The 18,580-nt window shown below is 54.6% G+C and overlaps 1 protein-coding gene across 1 annotated transcript in view; it reads left to right on the forward strand.

The window, feature by feature from the left end:
- Positions 1–2,433: 2,433 nt before the first annotated feature.
- Positions 2,434–18,580, forward strand: part of LOC142002513 (alpha-2-macroglobulin-like protein 1) — a 72,927-nt gene continuing 56,780 nt past the window's right edge. The window contains exons 1-8 of the mRNA XM_074978670.1: positions 2,434–2,504; positions 3,465–3,654; positions 4,453–4,615; positions 5,121–5,173; positions 7,267–7,287; positions 7,990–8,143; positions 9,400–9,484; positions 18,082–18,208. Of these exons, the coding sequence (XP_074834771.1) occupies positions 2,434–2,504; positions 3,465–3,654; positions 4,453–4,615; positions 5,121–5,173; positions 7,267–7,287; positions 7,990–8,143; positions 9,400–9,484; positions 18,082–18,208 (864 nt within the window). The remainder of the gene's footprint in view (positions 2,505–3,464; positions 3,655–4,452; positions 4,616–5,120; positions 5,174–7,266; positions 7,288–7,989; positions 8,144–9,399; positions 9,485–18,081; positions 18,209–18,580) is intronic.

Raw genomic sequence — 18,580 nt, forward strand, 5'->3', positions numbered from 1 at the left:
CTGGGACTCTGCACACTTGTGCGTGCTCACATGTGAACAAGAGCTCTCAGCCAGCTGGGAGATTGCAGCACCCTAGGTAATTATTTCCTATCCAAACCCCACTTGAGAAGCACCTTCCTCTGGCTGCAAAGCTGAGCGCCACTGCCCCAAGCAAAGCACAAACAGGCTGTGACTGTGCACATACAGCCTGCACTGTGAGTGCACACCCGAGGGGCAAGCGAGGGATTACATGGGCAATCTACGCCTGGGCACTGCTGAACTTTTCACTCCTAGACTTTCCAACCTAAATGCTTCTCTGGTGGAATTTCTAGTGGCCAGGCGGGGGAAGTTAAAGAAAAACAAACATTTTCTTACATGCCCCTGTACAGACCCCATCAGTACAGCGCAACCATCGGTCATAAGGCCAGAGGGACCATTAGATCAGCTAGACTGACCTGCACAGCACAGGTCAGAGAGTTTCATCCAGCTGCACCTGTCCTGAGCCTGTTACATGTGTCTGACTAAACACCTCCTCCCAGCGGTATTTGGTCTGGAGCTGAAGATGATCCTCATCGTTCTCAGCATCCAAACTAGTCAATAAGAGCTGGCGGAGAAATGAAAGGTGGCTCCAGGCTCAGGGCAACTTCTCCGAGGCCGAGGCGGGTTTATATGGGGACCCACAGAAGGACCTATTTCTTCTATGCCCTGCCCTGTCCAGGGGCCTGTAGGGCCAGCGCGGAGAGGTAGAAGAACAGACGCAGTGCTGATGAAGGTCAGTGGGCCTGTAGAACATGGTCAGTGCAGAAGGAAGAGAAGAGGGTTGTCGGCTCCGGCTACCTGAGGGCCCCCGTGGTACTCAGCCTCCAGGCCTACCCACACCCTTGCCCTGTCTCTTGCCACCGAGCTCCATCTCTGAGCACATCCTGTTCCTGCTCCTCCACACCCTCCCCCTTTCCGCCACCCCCCATCCCCCACAGAACAGCTGACTGTGGTGCCTGGGAAGCGCTGGCCTGGAGGAAGAGGAGTTCATTGGCAGGGCCGCAGGCAGACAGGCTTTGTAGGGAGCAGGGAGCTGCAGAAGCTCCTTGAAAGCGGAAGGCCACTGGCACCTGAGCCATGGTTGTACCGTCACGCAGCTTGTTCCACTCAAGGCCTCATCCCCACACCTCCTCTTCCCCCAGTTCCTCAGCCCCATTTCTCATCTCTCACCTGTTCCTGCCCATCACGTGCCCTCACAGATGGTAAGGAGAGGGACAGCATTGTCCCGCAACTTTTGGTACTCTCATGCCAGCGCTCTTGTCTGCATTATTACCGACAATTCTAATATTTCATCTAGCAGTGGGCCAAGGTCTTTGTTGGAATTCATTTTTGTTCTTAATATAAAAACTGGTTCTTACTGTCCTTGACTCTGCTGGTCATATATTTCTTTTTGTATCCCTTTGCTTCCCTTTTCTGTTCTCTACAGTTCTTAGTTTCTGATTCATATTCATTACTGTCAGCTTCTCCTTTCTCCCCTTTGCTATACATCCTTTCAAAATATTTTATGGTTGCTTTCAAATGCCTGCTAAGTCAGCTCAGCTTTTAACCAGTACAGCCGCATTTCTTGGCTTTTGGGACATCTAATAAAGTGTTCTTAAATAATTTTCAATTATCCGTCACATTTTTCCATCCAGCTGGTTCAGCTCATTGTTTTCAGTTTTCTGAAATTGGCTCTTTCCGAGCAGCAAATAGAAATATTATTGGTGTGATCAGTTCCTCTTTATAGCTAAAGATGAGGTCTAAAACAGAAAACAGATTCCACAGGGAAAAACCTGCCTGTGCCAGTGCTAGCCTCCTTCTCAGAAATGGCCCAACTTGTTTTGGATGAAAATTTACAAAAAAATTCCACCCAAGGCAGAGGCTGAGCATGGAAATTTTGTTCCTGGCGATTGCAAAAGGTGTTTTCACCAGACGTGTTCAGCCATCCTGCCCCACTCTTCTCAACTGCACTGTAGCTTGGGGGTTGCTGCCAGAGCAAACTTTAATTAACTCATTTCTCAGCAAGCTCCTCCCGAATGTTCCATCCAGGGCTTTCCCAGCATCCTGGCTACTGCACCTCCAGTGCCCCCAGAGGAGTCCCACCCCCAGCCCTGTAACCAATGCAAGGGGCCTCCTGGCCCGCCTGAGCCTTTGCCAGGCAGAATCATCTGATTCACATATTACAACAACCTATCAGAGCTTTGAATGCAGCAGCTGGGGGTGGTATGTCAATATTGCCCAAGCTGCATCCACCAGCCCCAGCCAGAGACCTGACAAGACCCTTGTTTACCCCAGAGCAAAGGCGAACCTGTGGCTGAACTCTGTATCAGAGCAGAGCAGCCTGGTCCCCAGCACGGAGCAGGGGAGGGAGGAAGGACTTGGAGGGGTGTGACGTGTGTGTCCCCTTGTGCCTGCCCATCTGCCTGCACCCCAGGAATGGGGACCCCAGTAACCCCCGCCTGCCTGCTGCTCCTTCTACACCTCACAGCTGGGACATCTGCTGAGCCGTAAGCCCTGTCTGTCTGTCTGTCTGCCTGGTGGGCAGTAAGGGGTGGTTGGAAGCAGTTGAGGGCACCAATGAGAGGGCTTCTCCATCCAAAACTGTCAGGACAGATTCGTTCTTCCTGGGAGCTCAGTCCCTGACCCTGGGTCCCTGCTGGACCCTCCTTGTTTTATCACTCCAGAAGCAGGGGAAGTTTGGCTCTGGTTAAGGCAGTGGCTTAGGGCACAGAAGAGCTGGGTTCAATGCCCAGCTGAAATGCAGATGCTCTGTGCACCGTCAGCCAGGTATCCCCCATACCTCAGCTCCCCTGTGTACTAGGGGTGGTGATCCCCTGCCCCTGCCTGCTCCCCTCAGCCCTGTCCCCTCCTCAGGCCTTGGATGTCTCTGGCAATGGGTCTGTTCTGCCCCAGCGCAGGACCCCAGCTGGACTGAGCCTCTGGGCATCACTGAAATTGAATAACAGGTACAGAGGAACACGGGGTGTTAAACGTCGCAGCCAGAGCCAGGAAGTGCAGGAACTGCACAAGCCAAAGGGTTCCTGCAAGAACAGGTGGAGGCCCCGGGTGCAGACGGTCCTGGGGGAGGGGACAAAGGTCTGGGACAAAGGGCTCAGGCATTCAGAACAGCCCCAGATGAACCAGCCCCCAACCCTCCCCACCACGCACAGGGGTCTCTGCTCATTCAGCACCACTCTGCTCACTTCTGGGCCGAGTGAGCACCTGAGAGGCCAGGGACGGATGAGGACTGAGCTCTGCTCTGTGCCCCTGTGTCCCCTCCCAGTCTGTGTTATGGGGCTGGAGCAAAGAGCCTGGAGAGGGGGCCTGGCCCTACTCCTGCCCTGTGGCTAGAGTGACGAATCACCCTCCAGCACCATCCACCCAGCTCTGTCCCCGGCAGATTCACCCCCCAGGGCTGTCCCCTTCCCTGCTCCTCCCCACTGCCCACAGTCCTGTCCCCTCTCCAGGCACTATGTGGTGGTGAGCCCAGCCCAGCTCTACCACCCGCACACGGGGACGGTGTCAGTTCATCTCAGCGACCTCAACGAGACCGTCTGGGTGAGAGTCAGGCTGGAGAGGCAGGATGTGCCCAGCAATATCACCCTGCTGGAGAGAGAGGTGCACGAGCCCCATCTGCACGAGAACGTGAGCTTCCAGGTGAGCAGCCACCAGCACGGCCTGGGCCCTGGCCATGAGCACGAGCCCATCAGCGCTGGGTCTACAGCAGGGTTCCCACTAGTTTTCTTTTTTTTTCCCCATATGGGGCAGAATAAATTTTGTTATGTTCTCCAAGGCATGTGCGGGTGTGAACCACCAAGAGCAGCATACACTGCCAGCTGTGGGTTCTCTGCTACTCAGCTGGGTGGCACCTGAATCTTTCCTAGGCAGCTGCCCAAGTGCTCAGCTTACAGGGCACAGTGGTCTGCAGGCCCAGCCCAGCCCCAAGCCCCGAGCACAGCAGGGCTCAGGGGCCAGCCATGGGCATGGAGCTGGTCACGTGTTGGGCAGCTGTAACCACAGAATGTGAGACACTCCCTCAGCAGCGGCAAGTGAGAGTGAACAGAGACAGGGTGGGGGCTACAGACAGCGCCTTGGGTTTGATCTCTGCCAAGCACCCCTGGTGTCTTCTCCCTCCCATTCAGGGCTCCCAGACTGGGGAAAAGGGCCCCAGCTCCTCAGGACACCCTGCCCCCACCCCTCCCCTCACCACCTGCTTCACCCAGAACAGGGACTCACATACACCACTGCCCCCTTGCCCACACACCTCCCACAATAGTGGGTCTGTGCCCCAATCGGCCCATTACTGGCCACTGTTTCCTTGGGTTTTCCCCTGGAACAGGGACTCACAAACACCACTGCCCACTTCCACTTCCCCCCCCACCCCACAACGGTGGGTCTGTGCCTGACCGGCCCGTCACTGGCTGCTGTGGTCTTCCTGGGTTTTCCCAAGCGCAGGTTCCAGCCCCATCCAGGGGGCAGCAGGAAACCGCAGAGCTGCACCTCTCAGTCCGGGGAGCTGCCCTGCACTTCTCTCAGCGGACGGCAGTGCGGCTGCGGGCGCTGGAGCCTGGCACCTTTGTGCAGACGGACAAGGCCGTCTACAAGCCGGGACAGACAGGTGAGGGGCAGGAGCGGCTGGAGGGAGTTTGTGGGGCCCCAGGCCCATGGGGGCACTCCCCAGCTCGGGGGATGGGATGGGGCTCAGGGGAATACGGGACTCTCACTTCTAGGCCCCTGAGCGCACCCGGCCCCGGGGGCGAGAGGCCCAAAGCCTGAGACCTCTTTGGGGGCCTGTATGGAACCCAGTGGGGGTCTCAGCCTGGCCTGGGTCATGGCACAGACACTGCAGGGCCCCAATCGGCCTCCTCCAGCAGCCTCAGCAGGGAGGCCGGGGCTGGCTGGGCCCTGCAGCCGAGCTCCCTCCAGCCGCCCCAGGCAGGGCTGCAGCACATTGGGGAGGCAGCGTGGGGAAGCTTGTGCTGCGCTGCCCGGGCTGGGCCCATTCGGCAGGTTCCCAGGGGCCGGCAGTGCCTGGGGCGACCGGTCGACACCTTCCCCAGCTGGGAATTGCTCAGGCCACCGACGCCGGGGCTGAGCCCTGAGCTGCCTCTGCTCCTTTGCAGTGAAGTTTCGAATCGTCAGTTTGGACAAAGACTTTGTTCCCAGCACCAGGCAGGTGAGCGTGGGGCAGGGAGGGGGGAGGGGGGAGGTTGAAAAGGGGCCTGGCACACTGAACACATTAGGTCTGTCTGCGCCAGGCAGGTGAGAGCGGGCACAGGGTAGTGGCAGGGGGTGGGGTTCCAGGGCCCCAGGGCACTAAACGTGTTAGTTCTCAGCACACAGCAAGGTGTTCAGCATGTCCCCAGCCATGATTACTGGAATCCAGCCTGTGCCCTCTGCGGCTGGATGTGGCCCCACCCCACAATGGGGGGGATGGCAAGATGTAGCTTGTATAAGTGGGAGCTACTAACCAGCTGCTACCTGTTAGCATCACTTTGTGCTCCTTGGGTAAGGCCCAGGGCAGCTTGGCTGAAATGTGGCAGGGCAACGTGAACCCTCACCGTCGCAGGCAGGGAGGAGTGTTTAACCCCCGATAGCTGAGCTGTGACCCTCCCTGGTCACCTCCTCCTGGGGAAGGTGGGACCAGCAACAAGCAGTTTCATGGCTCAGGTGCATGGACGTGAGCCCTTCCTGGCCCCTCCTGGCCTCAGCATCCCAAGGACAAAAGTGGGTCTCAGGGCAGCCCTGGCCTGTAGGTATGAGTGTCAGAGACAAATCAGCAGTTCTCCTGCTGTCCCTGGCCCTGGAACTGAGCAGGCAGTACGAGATGCACCCTGCAGAGCACAGCACAGCACAGCACAGCACAGCACAGCAGGCTGTATGGCCCCGCAGACCGCGCAGCAGGGACTGCCTTTTCCTCTCAGCCCCCAGTTAACTTCTCCCCGACCCAGACACTCCCCGGGCAGCACCAGGTTTGCGTTTGGGTGACAGAAGTAGATGTAAACAGAAGGAAGCAAACCTCTGCTAAGGTCTCCTGAGATACTGAACCCCAGAGCTACCAGTTCTGGCATTCACCAGCAGTCCCATGACTCAGCTGCATTAGTCTCTTGTACTGGGAAATTCCCAGACAGAAACTGTGTTAACTTACAGTTAAAAAGGGGACTCTCTAACTTACACTTAAAGCAGCTGATGGGCTGCATTTCAATCCCTGCAATACAAGAACAGCCATTCAGGCAGGCTCTCTGCAGCTTGTAGTTTCAACATCACAGTCCAGACCAGTGGTTGGTAACATGTGGCCCTCTTGGGACTCCACTTGTGGGCCCCCTGGCTGCCCCCTCCCCGACACACCTCTTGTGCTGTGGGGCACTATTTGCAGCTGTCTGAGCCCTGGGGGGTGGAGAAGTGCGGGATGGAGAGGAAACTCGGGTGAGGTGCACGCTCTGAAAGTGCTGGAGGGGGGTGGGGTAGGAAGTACAGGGCGCTGGTGTCCTGGGGCATGAGAGGAGTCGGGGGAGGGGAGCCACAAGGCCGCAGGTGGAATCCCCTGTCCCCTGTGGCCCTCGGCCTGCTGCAGCCCACTAAGGTGAAGCAGGGCCACTCCTGCAGCCCACTCACTGTTCCAGGATGCCCATCGCAGGTCTAGTTTCCTGCTGTTTATACCCAGCATGGACACAAAATAAGGACTGTGAATGTTCAGAAATAGACGTGGTGTAAATAGCTCCAACCTGCGACCCTCTCGGTGCCCAGCCCCACCACCCCACTGCAGAGGGGAACATCCAACCTAATAGCCCAGAACGGGTCACCAAGGCCTGGCCTCGGCTGACTCAGCCCCACACCCCTTCCACCAAGCGACACTTGCGGCATGGCCCACAGAACCGCTATCGCAGCCTGTTCACACAGCTCCACTCCCAGCCGCTGCACCTGGCCACTGGCTGCAGCACTGACCCGGCCCTGAGAGGGCCCCTTGACAGAGACACCGGAGTCTGGCCCTGCTCCTCCGCACACAGACCAGCCCCCCACGGTGCTGTGTCTGCCCCGGCAGGGAGGGGAGGCCCCTGCCAGGTGCGAGAGCTCCAGCGCCACGGCCCCAGCGTGGGCAGGGCTGTGGGCTCCCCTTCCTGTCCCTGCTGTGTGGCTCCCCCGCTGCTGTCCGTACGACCCCCATGGCCCCAGAGACCCCCCAGCCCTGGGGAGGTCACAGCACAGCCCTGGCAGTGGGGGTGTTTCCTGTCCCTCTGACCAGCCCTCTCATGTCTGTTTGCTTTGCAGCTGCCCCTGGTGACCCTGCAGGTCAGTCTGTCCCTCCCCAGCCGCCTCCCCTTCCTGTTGGGTGCATTGCAGGTCAGCCGGGGCTGTTCAGTCGTGGGGATCCCAGAGGAGTCTGGGCTGTGACCACACTGCTCAGCCATCCAGCCCTCGAGCCCTCGGCCCTGCAGTGGGGTGCACAGGGCCTGGAGCACAGGGCGTGTCTGGGCTGGACCACATGGGGGCAGGGAGGGACATTTGTTCCATTGGGTTACGTCCTCTCCCCTGCGTTTGCAGAGTCGGGGGCTGTGTGAGCGGAGACAGGCGGGTGTGGGGCTGGCTGGGACCCTGCCGGAGCTGCTCACCCCGAATGTTCCCAGCCCCCGACTCTGAGTCAGGCCCCGACTTGATCAGGCCGGGGGGGGCTCAGTGGGGGGTTCCCTTGGGAGGCTGAATGGGGAAGGGGAGGGAGGGAGCGTCTGGGAGGCTGCAGGGGCAGAGGGAGGGTGGAGGTTTGGGGAGGCTGAATGCGGGGAGGAGAACAGGGAACATTACCACAGAGGCCTAGAACTGAGATGGAGACGTCCCTGCTACGTGTTCCCTGGGCTGTGTCCGGCCTGGAGATGATGCATCCTACATGCCCTCCTGGCCATGGATCCAGCCCCGGCCAGCTGCACCAGGCACTCGGGGGCTGCCAGGGACCAGCTGTGTGGGGCAGCGGCTGAGCAGGGCGTGTCCGTGTGCCAGGATCCCAGCGGGAACCGCATCGCCCAGTGGCGAGACATGACTCCACAGCAGGGCATCGCGGAGCTGTCCCTCCCGCTGGCTGCAGAACCGGCCCTGGGGACGTACACCATCGAGGTGCAGGGCACGCGGAGTTCGTTCAGTGTGGAGGAATACGGTACGCAGCAGCCGAGGCAGTGGCTCTGGCACATGCCCCATCTCCAGCCCCATCTGTGGACTTTAGGGAGCACAAGGGCCTCCTCACACAATTTCTGCATTGTTGGGAGAGAGGGGGACATGTCTTCCCCTCCCCTCCCCAAACTGCTTTTGGCTTCTGCAAGGGGGGAGGAGAGATGAGCTTTGCTCTCTCCCTCCAAGCAGCTGCTTCCAGTCCCTGCCTTCACCTCGGACATACCCCTGAGCGTCTCCCCTGCCTTCTGCCCCCCCCACTCAGCCCCTGAGCCCCACAAGGCTCCCCCCTTCCTCTCCTGCCCAAACCCCGGAGCAAGAGGGCAAAGGGAGGCACCCCCAAACTCTGCCCCATCTGCTGGCCTGTCCCAGCGCTGCACGTTCAGCAGCTTAGCATTTGCTCCCCTCCTGAGGCTTCTGGGCCTTGGAGCTGCCGGGCCTGCTGCTGCCAGTGCCCCAGGATAGCCTCCGGGCAGAAGCTGCCTGGAGCAGCCCTGGCACCTCTGGGCTTAGCTCAGGTGTGATTTTGGCCCTTTCTGACCAGGCTGCCTGCTGGGGTCTGGCAGGGGAGAGATCCCAGCTGAGCACCAGCTCCCAGAGGGGGCCAGCAAGAACCTCAGCAGCCAAGAGAATTGCCAACGTCTGCTGGGCCTGGTCCCGCTTGCAGGCCCACCCGGTCCCTGGCCCAACCGCAGCTTCCGAGCACACACCAGTCTGGGCCCCAGCGCTAGCTCTCGACCCAGGGTGACAATCACCCTGTTTTGGCCAGGACAGTCCCTTTTCCAGCCCTGTCCCGCCCTGTCCCATTTGCTCTTGCCAGCTCAGCCAGTGGGGACAAAGGAATGAGTGGGAGCAAGCACAGCAATGCCAGCTCCAGGCAGGGCTCAGGGCAGCACTGGCACCTGCCCCAGCCTTTGGGAAGCAGTTGCCCTTGCTCCAGATCCCATCTGTCTGGCGCTGCCCTGACATGGGCCCAGAGGAGCCAGGCAGTGGAAGGCAGGGCTGGTTTTTAGCTGTATTGTCACTGGGGAGGTGGAACAGAATCCTGCTAGCCAAGGCTCCTGCTGCAGTGTGAAGCCTCTTCCCAGCCCTCCTGTATTTCCTGGTCATTCCCCTTCCCGGGCTGGCTGGCAGACTGGTGACAGGGCTGCAATGCCCGGTGGGCAGCTCCTCAGTGGAGGATCTCAGTGAAACTGCCAAGCCCAGGCAGGGGTGAAGTTCATTCCCTTCTGCTCCACCCCACAGTGCTGCCCAAGTTTGAAGTGACCCTTGAGCTGCCCCCCGTGGTGACGGTGCTGGAAGAGTCACTCCCTCTGCGAGTGTGCGGCCGGTGAGTGTGAAACCAGCCAGCTGGGCTGATAAAGGGGCTGGTGCCCTCTGGATCTGACTCCTCTCCGCCTGTCTTGGAGTGTGGGGTATAACCGGGCCCTGCGCCCCCATCTGCAATCAGATGTGACGCTCAGCCAGTCAAGGAACAGAAGGTTTATTAGTCAACATGGACACAGCGTAGAGCAGACTTGTTAGCATGGGAAACCCAAAGCAGCAACTATGATCCATTTTATGGGGATGAGAGCCAGGCCCTGGCTCCTCCCGCTTCCTCTGCAGCCAGCTCAGGCTGCTCCGCACCCCACTGGCCAGTTCAAACCCCGACCACCAGGCCCCTCCTCCAGCCTTTGTCATGAGTAGGGCAAAAGGTGCCATGTAGGCTATGGCTACACTGTAGCTGCTATTTCAGAATACAATGTATCCCAAAATACCAACTCTGCAGCTAAACACAGTGCTGGAATTAGCAGTGCAGAACTCTGGTTCCAGCACCGTTCGTTATACCAGGGGTAGTGGAAACTTCAAAATAGCCGCTCATTTCAAACTTCAGTGCCATGTGGACAGCACCATGTTTGAAATAAGTTAACTCAAAATAAATCATGCAGTTGAACACTTCAGCTCTTCTCACATCATCTGCCAAAAGGTTATCTCCCTCATCCAGTAAGGGCCCTACCCCCCCAATCACCCTCTTACTGTTAACATGTCAGTAGGAACCTTTCTGATTACACCTCACATTCCTTGCTAGCTGCAGTTCCAGTTGTGCTTTTGCCTTCCTGACTGGTCCCCTACATTCTTGAGCAACATATTTATACTCCTTCTTCATCTGTCCAAGCTCCCACTTCTATACACATCCTTTTGGAGTTTAAGCTCACCAAGGATTTCTCTGATAAGCCAAGATGGTTGCCTACCATATTAGCCTATCCTCCAGTGCACTGGGGTGGTTTGTTCCTGTACCTTAAATGAGACTTCTTTAAAATACTGCCAGTTCTCCTGGACTTCTTTCCCTTTCATATTAACTTCCCAGGGGATCCTGTCCATCGGGTCTCTCAGGGACTTGAAGTCTTCTCTTCTGAAATCCAGGGTCTATCACAGTATCCTAGAGCTGGAGGGGACCTCAGGAAGTCACCTAGTCCAGCCTCCTGCTTCCATCAGGATCAACCTCCACTAAGTCATCCCAGCCAGGACCTTGTCCAGCTGGGACTTAAAAACCTTGAGGGATGGAGAATCCACCACCTCTCTAGGCAACGCGTTCCAGTGCTTCACTGCCCTCCTGGTGAAGTAGTTCTTCCTAATACCCAACCTACTCCTCTCCCTCTGTAACTTCAGACCATTACTCCTTGTTCTGCCATCTGACACCACTGAGAACAGTTTCTCACCCTCCTCTTTAGAGCTCCCCTTCAGGAAGTTGAAGGCTGCTATTAAATCACCCCTAAGTCTTCTCTTCTGTAAACTAAACAAGCCCAAATCCTCAGCCTATCCTCATCTTCCTTTTGTTAGAAACCTGAAATCTACATCTCATGAATGCTGCAGTCCAAGTTGCAACCCACTTCTATTTCTACTAGTAGTTCTTCCCAGTTTGTGAGCAGCGGGTCAAGCTGAATGCGGCCCCTGGACTTATCCCCAACATCCTCCAAAAACTTCCTGGATTGTCCGTGTGCTGCTGTATTGGTCTCCCAACAAATGTCTGTGTGTTCAAATTCCCTCATGAGCATCTGGGCCTGTGATCTGGAAGCTTCTCTCAATTATCTGAAGAAATCCTCATATACCTCATCCCCTGATCTGGTGCTCAATAGCAGACATCAACCACATCACCTCTGTTACTTCTGCCTCTAAGCTAAACCCAAAGACTCTCAGCTGGCTTTTCTCTCTACATGTACTAGAGCTCTGAGCTATCATACTGCTCCCTCACATATGTGTCAACTCCTCCTCCTTTCCTCCCCTGCCTGTCTTTCCTAAACAGTTTATACCCTTCCATGACAGTGCTCCAGTTATGGGAGACATCCCACCGAGCCTCTGTTATTCCAGCCACCTCATACTTCATTGGCTGTGCCAGGGCCTCTGATTATCCGTTTGTTTCCCAGGTTTCCTGCATTCATGTACAAACACCTTTGATAGTTAACTGATTGGCTGCTTTCTCATTTCGAATCACAGGTCCTCCTTTCTTGTTCCTTCCTCCTTGTGTTTCTTCCCCATACCCCACTTACCCCAGGGCTTATGTCATTGTCCCCTGACAAACCTAGTTTAAAGCCCTCCTCACTCGCTTTGCAAGCCTGCCTGCAAAGATGCTCTTTACCCTCTTCATTATATGGACTCCATCTCTTCCTAGCGATCCTTGTGCCTGAAACAAAGTCCCATGGCTGAAGAAATCAAAGCCCTCTCTCTGGCAGCACCTACACTGCCACTCATTTACTTCCACAATTCAGTGATCCCGGACTGGACCCCTTCCTTCAACAGAGAATGGACAAGAACACCACTTGTGCTCCATATACCTTGATCTTCCTTCTCAGTGCTAGATAATCTGCAGTGCTCTGCTCAAGGTCATTCCTTTCTGTGTCATTAGTTCCAACATGGAAAAGTAGGAAGGAGTAATAAATAATTCATAGGTTTGATGAGTATTGGAAAACTTTCTGTCACATCCTGGATTCTAGCTCCTGGTACGCAGCAAACTTCCCAAGATTCCAGGCCTGGATGGCAGATGGATTCTAGTAGCCTTTGGGTTTGGTTGGTTGCCCCCAGGTCCTTCATGATCCTCAGCTGGGTGCGGGCCTGCAGCACCCTCAGGGATTGTCTGATGGCTCCCTGTGGGGCCAGGCCCCAGCTCCATGGAGCGATCATTCTCTTCCAGCCAGGCAATGAGTAGAGGTTTGGTGGATTTGCCCCTGGACAGTCCTTTCACTTTGTGTAGCTTGACTATGTCCTATTTAAGGAGATGATTATAGGCCATGTCCCTGCTGTCCGCAGGGGGTGCAGACTCCTGCTGTCCGCAGGGGTTGCAGACTCACAGGGCAATGCTCACAGCTCCCAACGATTCCCCGGAAGAAGCCCTTCAGTGTGCCAGACTCCTTGTGGGTAACATGCTTCCCAGGGGTTAGGCTCTAGACCCCTCCGCCTTCTGGGACCGATTCCGGTAGATTCTAGGAGTAACCCTCACTGGGGAGTGACACCCTCTCTCGAGGACCATGACCACACTCTTGGGTTAATCCCTAGGCCTCGCTGCCTCTGGAATCTGCACCTCGCTGGCTTTCAGCAGGCCTGGATTTCCCTAGACCCCCTTCATTCTCCTGCTGTCAGGTGGTCCAGCCAAGGGGTGCAGCACATCCAGCCCCGTATACAGGCATTTCTGGGGTGCATGTGCCTTTTTTGTAAATATGGAGCACACCTCCAACACCAGGCCCTGCCCTTCTCCCCACAACCCTCAGCTCGCCAGCTGGCCATGCATCCCCCACCCCCACACCCTCTCCAGTCACCTCAGTTTAGCCCCCCCCCCCCCAACAGACTCTCCCACTAGGCCCAAAGAGCTGCCCCAAGGACCTCCCACCCTGCTCAGACTGAATCTCCCCTCAGTGCAAACACCCACCCCCACCTTAGCCCAAGGACCCCCCCCACTCCAGCTCATCCTGAGGACTCTCCCTCCCCACTTGGCCTGGGAGGGGGAGGGTTACCTGGGACATGGGGCACATGGTGGACACCAGCAGCAGCTGTAAAGGATCACCTCCCTGCAGCCTCCCGCTCCGCTCCCCAGCACTCACCTCACAGTGCTCCACCTCGCTCCCCACCTGCAGGGCCCCACCTCTCTGCCCAGAAAAGACAGAGCACCTGCCCCCTGTTGAGTGAGGGAGCCTGTGGGAAAGTGATCCCCTGAGGCTGCCACTGCCTGCCCCCCTCTCCATCTCAGTAACCCCCAGCAAGGCTGGTTGGGGAGGGGGCCAGGGTGGGGGCAGAGAGGGGAAGGGGGGGGTGGCCCATGAGGGGGGCCAGGGGTACCCCTCCACCTGTCTGCATACGGGCCTGACAACCCAAAACTGCCACCAGATGTCACAGAGTGTGGGGGAGCCTCAGGGCCCTGCACCCCCATCTGCAGCCAGATGTGACTCCCAGCCAGCAGGGACAGCAGAAGGTTTGTTAATCCACAGGGATGCAGCGTTGAACAGACTTATCAGCTCAGAAGCCAGAAGCCGCCCATATGATCCATTCATAGAAGGTGGGGGGGTGTTACCAGCTGTGCACTGAAATCACAGACTCACAGACGCACAGAACCCTAGAACAGGAAGGGACCTCGGGAGCTCATCAAGTCCAGTCCCCTGGCCTCACGGTAGGACCAAGCACCGTCTAGACCATCCTGGCAGGTGTCTGTCTAACCTGCTCTTACATATCTTCAGAGAAGGAGATTCCACAACCTCCCCAGGTAGTTTATCCCTAGGTAGTTTAACCACCCCGACAGTTAGGATTCCCAGTGTCCAGCTTAAACCTCCCTTGCTGCAGTTTAAGCTGATTGCTCCTTGTCCTGCCCTCAGAGGACAAGGGGAACAATTTTTCTCCCTCCTCCTTGTAACCCTTTTTAGGGAACTTGAAAACCGCTATCATGTGCCCTGTCAGACTTCTCTTCTCTCAACTAAACAAGCCCAGTTCTTTCAGCCTTCCCTCACAGCTCATGTTCTCTAGACATTTAACCATTCTTGTTGCTCTTCTCTGGACATTCTCCAATTTCTCCCCATCTTTCTTGAAATGTGGTGCCGAGAACCAGACACAATACTCCAACTGAGACCTAATGAGCCCTGAGCAGAGCAGAAGAATGACTTCTCTTGTCTTTCTCACAACACTCCTGTTAGTGCATCCCAGAATCCTGTTTGCTTTTTTTGCAACAGCATCACACTCTTGACTCATATTTAGCCCTTGGTTCCCTATGACCCTTAATTCCTTTCCGTAGTACTCCTTCCTAGACAGTCACTTCCCATTCTATATGTATGAAGCTGATCGTTCCTTCCTGAGTGGAATGCTTTCCATCAGTCCTTATTAAACTTCATCCTGTTTACCTCAAAACATTTCTCCAGTTTGTCCAGATCATTTTAAATTCTAACCCTATCCTCCAAAGCAGCTGCAACACCTTCCCGGTTAGTATCATCTGCAAACTTAGTAAGCATAGTCTCTTTGTCAATAACTAAATCGTTGATGAAGATATTGAATGAATCAGTCCCAAAACAGATTCCTGCAGAACCCCACTTTTTATGCCCTTTCAGCATGACTGCAAACTATTAATAACTACTCTCTGAGAACGGTTATCCAGCCAGTTATGCACCCACCTTATAACGGCCCCATTGTATTTGCCTAGTTTATTGATAAGAAGGTCATGTGAGATCATATAAAATGCCTCACTAAAGTCTAGGTATACCACATCCACCACTTCTCCCTTATCCACAAGACTCGTTACCCTGTTAAAGAAAGCTATCAGATTGGTCTGGCGTGATTTGTTCTTCACAAATCCGTGCTGGCTGTTATCTATCACCTTATTTTCTTCCACGTGTTTGCAGATGAATTCCTTAATTGCTTGCTCCATTATCTTTCCTGGCACAGAAGTTAAATTGACTGGTCTGTAGTTTCCTGGGTTGTTCTTTTTTCTATATTGCCCTTTTCCAGTCTTCTGGAATCTCTCCTGACTTCCAGCTAAATGTTCTGATACCTCTCTTATGAGCTCCTTGAGTATTCTAGGATGCATTTCATCAGAGCCTGGTGATTTGAAGACACCTAATTTTTTCTAGGTGATTTTTAACTTGTTCTTATTTTTTTAATTTTATTTTATCTTCTAAACCTAACCCCTTCCCACTAGCATACAGCGTATTGGGCATTTTGGCATCAGACTTCTTGGTGAAGACTGAAACAAGAAGTCATTAAGCACCTTTGTCATTTCCAAGTTTCATGATACTGTTTCTCCCTCCTCACTGAGTAGTGGACCCACCTTGTCCTTGGTCTTGCCCAGGCTTCTAATATATTTATAGAATGTCCTCTTGTTACCCTTGTCTCTCTAGCTAGTTTGAGCTCATTTTCTGCCTTGGTCTTTCTAATCTTGCCCCTGCATACATCTGTTGTTTCTTTATATGTATCCTTTGTAATTGCACCTAACTTCCACTTTTTATATGACTCCTTTTTGATTTTGAGATCATGCAAGATATCCTGGCTAAGCTAAGGTGGTTTTTTACCATACTTTCTATCTTTCCTGTGCAGCAGTAGAGCTTGCTCTGGGGCCCTTAATAATGTCCCTTTGAAAAACTGCCAACTCTCTTCAGTTGTTTTTCCTCTTAATCTTGCTTCCTGTGGGATTTTACCTACCAGCTCTCCAAGTTTATCAAAATCTGCCTTCCTGAAATCCATTGTCTCATTTTTGCTGTTCTCCCTTTCACCATTTCTTAGTATCGTGAACTCTAAGATTTCATGGCCACTTTCTCCCAAGCTGCCTTCCACTTTCAAATTCTCAATCAGTTCCTCCTTATTTGTTAAAATCAGATCTAGAACTGCTTCCCCCCAGTAGCTTTTTCCACCTTCTGAAATAAAAAAACTGTCCACAATGCAGTCCAGGAATTTCCTGGATAGTCTGTGCCTTGCTGTGCTAGTTTCCCAAGATAGGTTGGGATAGCTGAAGTCCCCTATCACCACCAAATCCTGCACTTTGGATGATTTTGTTTGTTGCTGAGAAAAAGCTTCACCCACCTCTTCTACCTGGGTAGGTGGTCTGTAGTAGACCACGGTCATGACCTCAACTCTTGCTTTTTTACCCCTTTTAACCTAACCCAGAGACTCTCAACTCATCTGTCTACTGCGTCCATCTCCACCTCAGTCCAGGTGTGCACATTTTTAACATATAAGGCAACACCTCCCACCTGTTTACCCTGCCTACCCTTCCTGAGTAAGCTGTACCCTTCTATCCCACTATTCCAATCGTGTTTTATTCCACCAACTCTCTGTGATCCTATTATGTCATAGTTGTATTTATTTATTAGGATTTCAAGTTCTTCCTGCTTATTGCCCATACTTCTTACATTGGTATAAAGGCATCTAAGATATTGATTTGCTATTGCCTCCCAGTTCTGCCTAGTCCTTCTTTTTTCTTTGCTATTACAGCCCATGTGCCCTCCCATTTCCAACTACAAGATCTCCAGGTTTTTTTACTTACCTATGTGCTTTGGTCACCTGTCCCAATCACACATAATTTAAAGTGCCTGGGCCCCTGCCTTTGACAGGAATGATTGAGGAGAATGCCACCTGCACCCCCAACACCTTCATCTGTATTCCCAGAGCCCTGTAGTCATGCTTGATCTACTCAGGGTTACACTGTATCATTCACATCCACATGGATGAGTAGCATGGGGTAGTAGTCAGCAGGCCAGATAATCCTCAACAACACCTCTGCAACATCTCCGGCCCCTGGCAGGCTGCATATCGCCCAGGATGACATGTCAGAGAAACAGATGAGTGCCTCTGTCCCACTCAGAAGAGCACCTCTGACTACCACTGCCCTGTGTTTCCTCCTCGTAGTGGTGGCAGCAAACCTCCCAGCCTTGTGGGTACAAGGCTTCTCTGCTTCTGCTGTAGGGGGTGATTTGGGATAGCTCAGTGGTTTGAGCATTGGCCTACCTCTGGGTTGGGAATTCAGTCCTTGAGGGGGCCATTTAGGGATCTGGGGCAACTCAATGGGGGAGTGGAAAAGAGGGTGTTTGGTCTTGTTAAGAGGTCAGGGGTCCGGACTTGATGACCTTTCAAGATCCCTTCCAGCTCCATGAGATGTGTATCTCCTATATCCAGAACAGTGTGACAGTTTCCCAGTACCATGGTGGGAGGGTTGGGAGCCAGAGTGGAGCACTGCCAGACATGACCAGCTGCCAGTGTCCCCTCTGAGCCATCTCCTCCTCCACCAGTGGTGTGTCAGTGCTCTTTTGCGGTGGGTCAGCTATCTTAAACCTCAGCTGTCCCCACATGAACACTGTCCAGGAATTGCTCGTGAATTCGAATACTCCCTCGCCTAGCCACCACCTCCTGTAGCTTTCCCACCCGCTTCCTGAGAGATTCCACCAGAAGACACCATCCACACGTGAGGGTCCCCCCAGCCTGAATTTCAGTCAGTGTGAATTGCAAGTCACAGTCCCTGCAAAAACCACAGCAGGGTCTGGGCAGAGGCATCCCTGGTCAGGAGGTCTGTCTGACTACAGGCACAGGTGGAGGAGACAGGAGCAGTGCTGGCACAGGTATCTTCCTACCCATAGTGGAACCCCTCCGTCAAACTCCCTCTTAAAACTCCCCTGTCTGCAGCCTTCTGTCCACTTCATTCATGCCTAGGGAAACTGAGGCATCCACATAGCAATACTACAGAACAGTAGGAAACACATGCAATATAGCAAGGGGAAAATATCCTGACAAATCCCACCTTTTCACATCCCCCATCCAGGATCTACTCTGCCCTGTACTCATCGCCAGGCAGGGCTTCCCGGGGCTGTCACTCACATCTGCATTACCAGCCCCACCCCTGCAGGGAGCCCCTGGTGGGCAAGGCAGGGCAGGGGCACAGACCTCCCCCAGCCCTTCTCACTTGCGCTCTCCTTTCCCTGTGTTGAACAGATACACCTATGGGAAGCCTGTGTTGGGGAGAGTCCAGGTCAGCCTGTGTCGGGAGACAATAAGGCACTTCTGGCACGTTTCTGGTGTCGTGCCAACCAAGGATCTGTGCACATGGATCACTGGCCAGGTGAGTGCCCCTGGGGAGGGAGGACAGGTACCTGGCTGCTGCAGCAGGAGGCTCCTCTTGCTGCTGTTTATGATTGGCATTGACGCTGTTGACAACACTGGGGTAAAGACGGTGTAAACACAGGCAGAGCAGATGCACTGGATCTTTCAGAGCCCTCTTCCCGCATCAGTCAGGCTGCAGGGTGGGGACTGGCGGCTGTTTAGCAGGGCTTAGGGCGGGGGTGGGCAAACATTTTGGCCCAAGTGCCACGCCTAGGCAGGGATACAGTGTAGTGGACCATGAATGTAAGGCTGGGGCAGGGTGTTGGAGTACGGGAAGGGGAGCAGGGTGCAGACACTTACATCATGTGGCTCCACCGTGGCAGTGCATCAG

Source organism: Carettochelys insculpta, chromosome 28, assembly GCF_033958435.1.
Source record: "Carettochelys insculpta isolate YL-2023 chromosome 28, ASM3395843v1, whole genome shotgun sequence".
NCBI lineage: Eukaryota > Metazoa > Chordata > Testudines > Carettochelyidae > Carettochelys > Carettochelys insculpta.